The sequence below is a fragment of the Lactuca sativa genome, chromosome 4, assembly GCF_002870075.4.
Source record: "Lactuca sativa cultivar Salinas chromosome 4, Lsat_Salinas_v11, whole genome shotgun sequence".
NCBI classification, from domain to species: Eukaryota; Viridiplantae; Streptophyta; class Magnoliopsida; order Asterales; family Asteraceae; genus Lactuca; species Lactuca sativa.
In genome coordinates this window covers 386,157,127-386,160,046 of record NC_056626.2, presented here as the reverse complement: position 1 = coordinate 386,160,046, position 2,920 = coordinate 386,157,127, and the positions used below count along the sequence as shown (strand labels likewise).

General features: G+C 27.3%; 1 protein-coding gene across 1 annotated transcript; it reads left to right on the top strand.

The window, feature by feature from the left end:
- The first annotated feature begins 239 nt into the window (after window positions 1–239).
- Window positions 240–881, top strand: LOC111907523 (protein GLUTAMINE DUMPER 6). The gene has a single exon (XM_023903325.3). It carries the CDS (start codon window positions 318–320, stop codon window positions 672–674), a length of 357 nt encoding a protein of 118 aa, XP_023759093.2. The 5' UTR covers window positions 240–317; the 3' UTR covers window positions 675–881.
- The last annotated feature ends 2,039 nt before the right edge of the window (window positions 882–2,920 follow it).

Here is a 2,920-nt window from a genome sequence, read left to right as displayed (position 1 = left end):
ATTATGGCATAATGTAAGCTGAAATTATGAATCAACTTCCCAAAGTAGTGCTTTATGAGCAAAGCAAAGAAATCGTAAAGCAAAAGAAAAGAAAAAGAAGAAAAAAATTCCTTCCTTTCAAATTTCAATCAATAGAGTCTAGGGGCAAATTAGTCATTTCTCACTTGATCCCAATCCATGCACTGTTACGAAGTTGGTTTCTACAGCACTTCTTCTCTTGGTATAAATACAAACATAATTCAATCTTCTTATTGCACACAAAAACAAAGCGAAAATAGAAAAAAAGAAAACAAGAAAAAAAAAACTTCAAACTCAAAATGACACCACCAACAAACAACACCACCTACGCCGTGTCGGCCACTTCAGCCGCCACCGGATTCCGGTGGAGCTCTCCAATACCATACCTGTTCGGAGGTTTGGCTTTGATGCTAATCCTAATAGCGTGTGCATTGATCATCTTAGTGTGCTCTTACAAGAGACCATATTCTTCTTCAAACTCATCGGAAAACGTCACCGGTGATCAGGAAAAGACATCCACGCCGGAGTTTCGTATGGAGTTGTCGCCGGAAATGGAGCCGAAAATCGTCATAGTCATGCCCGGAGATATTAACCCCACCTACCTTTTAAAGCCTGCTCCACCCGCCGGCGTCTATGATCATCTTGATCAAGTTTGAGTTTTTTTTTAGCTTTTCTAAAATATTCGATTTACATTATTTTTATTTTTCCTTCTCTTTCTCCCTTCAAATTTTGCTCCAATTGATGCCGGAGGCTATAATTTTGATAGAACAACGAATGTATAATAGAGGTTTTGCGTAGTGATGTAATTCATTTTCACAGTTGCAATTAATTTAAAACGATAAAAAAAAAAAATTACGACTGTATAGTTGGTGAGTTTGACAACAAAGCTTCTATCTTTTAACTTGTAACAAAAAAATGTCGATTAAAAAAAAAACATAAATTGAAAGTATGATCTTTTAACATTTACTTGAAACAAAAAGCTTAAAATTTAAAAATAATTTCATATTTTAAGAAAAATCTTTTCGGTTTTTTAATCAATTTCTATGATTGTTCTATTTTAAATAATTGTCTTTTTACACAATTTTACACATTTGAAATTTTTATAATTATTATTGATAGAACAAATAGTAAAAAACTATATTTTTCAACTATTAGTCTATCTAATACCAACTAGTTTTACCAAATAAGCCTTAATTTTATGAATAAGTTTAGCAATTATGAAATGTTTAATTAACAATCACTATTGATTTCAAAAAAAATTGCAACACAAGACAGGTAACTTAAACGTTTTTATAACGATATACCATTAAAATAAAAGCATAATTTATTATCCATCTACGAGCTTAACCCTTTATTATATTCCAATATTTGTTTCAGGAAACATGAAAGTATTTGTTCACAAAACTAATTCGAGAAAGGTGTAACGTTTTGGTTCTAGCAAGTAGCCATGTAGCAACACGTAACTTTGTAATTTTAGTCGAACATATGCGTAATGGTATGATGTAACCTTACTTGTATAAACACCTCATCATCATGTAGTTTCTGTGATATTTTAAAATTATTTCTTTATATTGTTTTTAACTAATATATATATATATATATATATATATATATATATATATATATATATATATATATATATATATATATATATATATATATATATATATATATATATTTGTTAATTTTACAGTTGATCCAATTTTACTGATGAAATAAAGGTATAAATACTAAAATACAAAAAATAAAAACATATTTTCTCGTCTTAGTTATTATATAACTTTATTTTCTTATTTTCTCTTTGAAATACGTTTTAACATTATCTATAGGCTAAATTCATAAATGTATAACATTTCTCTTGCAATACAAAATATGTTCTAATAAAAAAATATGTTTAGTTTTTTTATTTCGCTATAGATAAACTTCATAACTTCATAAGGTTGTCAAAAAAGCATTGTGGCGATTTGGCAACCTAGCACAACGTGCATATCAACCCACCTCTACATGGTTTTGAGTGGAGCCACAATGTGTGACAATATGTGGTTTCACTCAACGAATCGTTTGGCGGTTAGTTTATTTATTTATTAAATGAATAAACATGAACGTAAATTTTCGTTTTGTTTAGTTAAACGGACGAATATAAACAATGATTTCGTTCGTTTATTTATATTTGTGAAATTTCATTTATGTTGTTTGTTTACGTTTATTTATGTTCATTTGTTTACGTTTATTTATGTTCAATTTTTTTTTATTATATTACAATATATTATATGGTTGTTTATGTTTGTCTACGTTTCATTTTTGTTTTTTATATCTCTGTTTGTATATGTTCATTTAGCATGTTCACAAATATAAACAAACGAATATGAACAAAGTAATTTGTTAAATAAACGAATATAAACAAGAAAACACGTTCGTTTATCCGTTTGTGTTGTTCGGGTAATTTAAACAAACGAACATTAATAAACCCTTGTTCGTATTCGTTTGCATGTCATACAGATTCGATGGCCTAAAAGTAAACACTAATTTTTATTTATTTATTTATTGTTTTATTATTTATACAAATTAGTTATTTATAATTAGTTAAAAGCTAATGAGACCTACATAATGATTACATATGTTTTCTGAAAAAAGCGTATGAACTTTGTAAGTTTACAAGCTCCTCCAAAAAACTTATTTTATATTTCTAAAAGTTTAATGGTTTGAAAAAAACTCCTAAAAGCACTTCTAGACTATAGGGTATAGTAAAGAGTCATCTTTTCTTTTTTAAATGTTACACTCAGTTTTTATTTATTTTATTAATGTTTACTCACCAAAAGACAAGAAATTGATATATTTTTTTATCTTAATTTTTTATTTAAAAAAATATTTTATATAAGTATTACTAATTTTGTAAGGAATT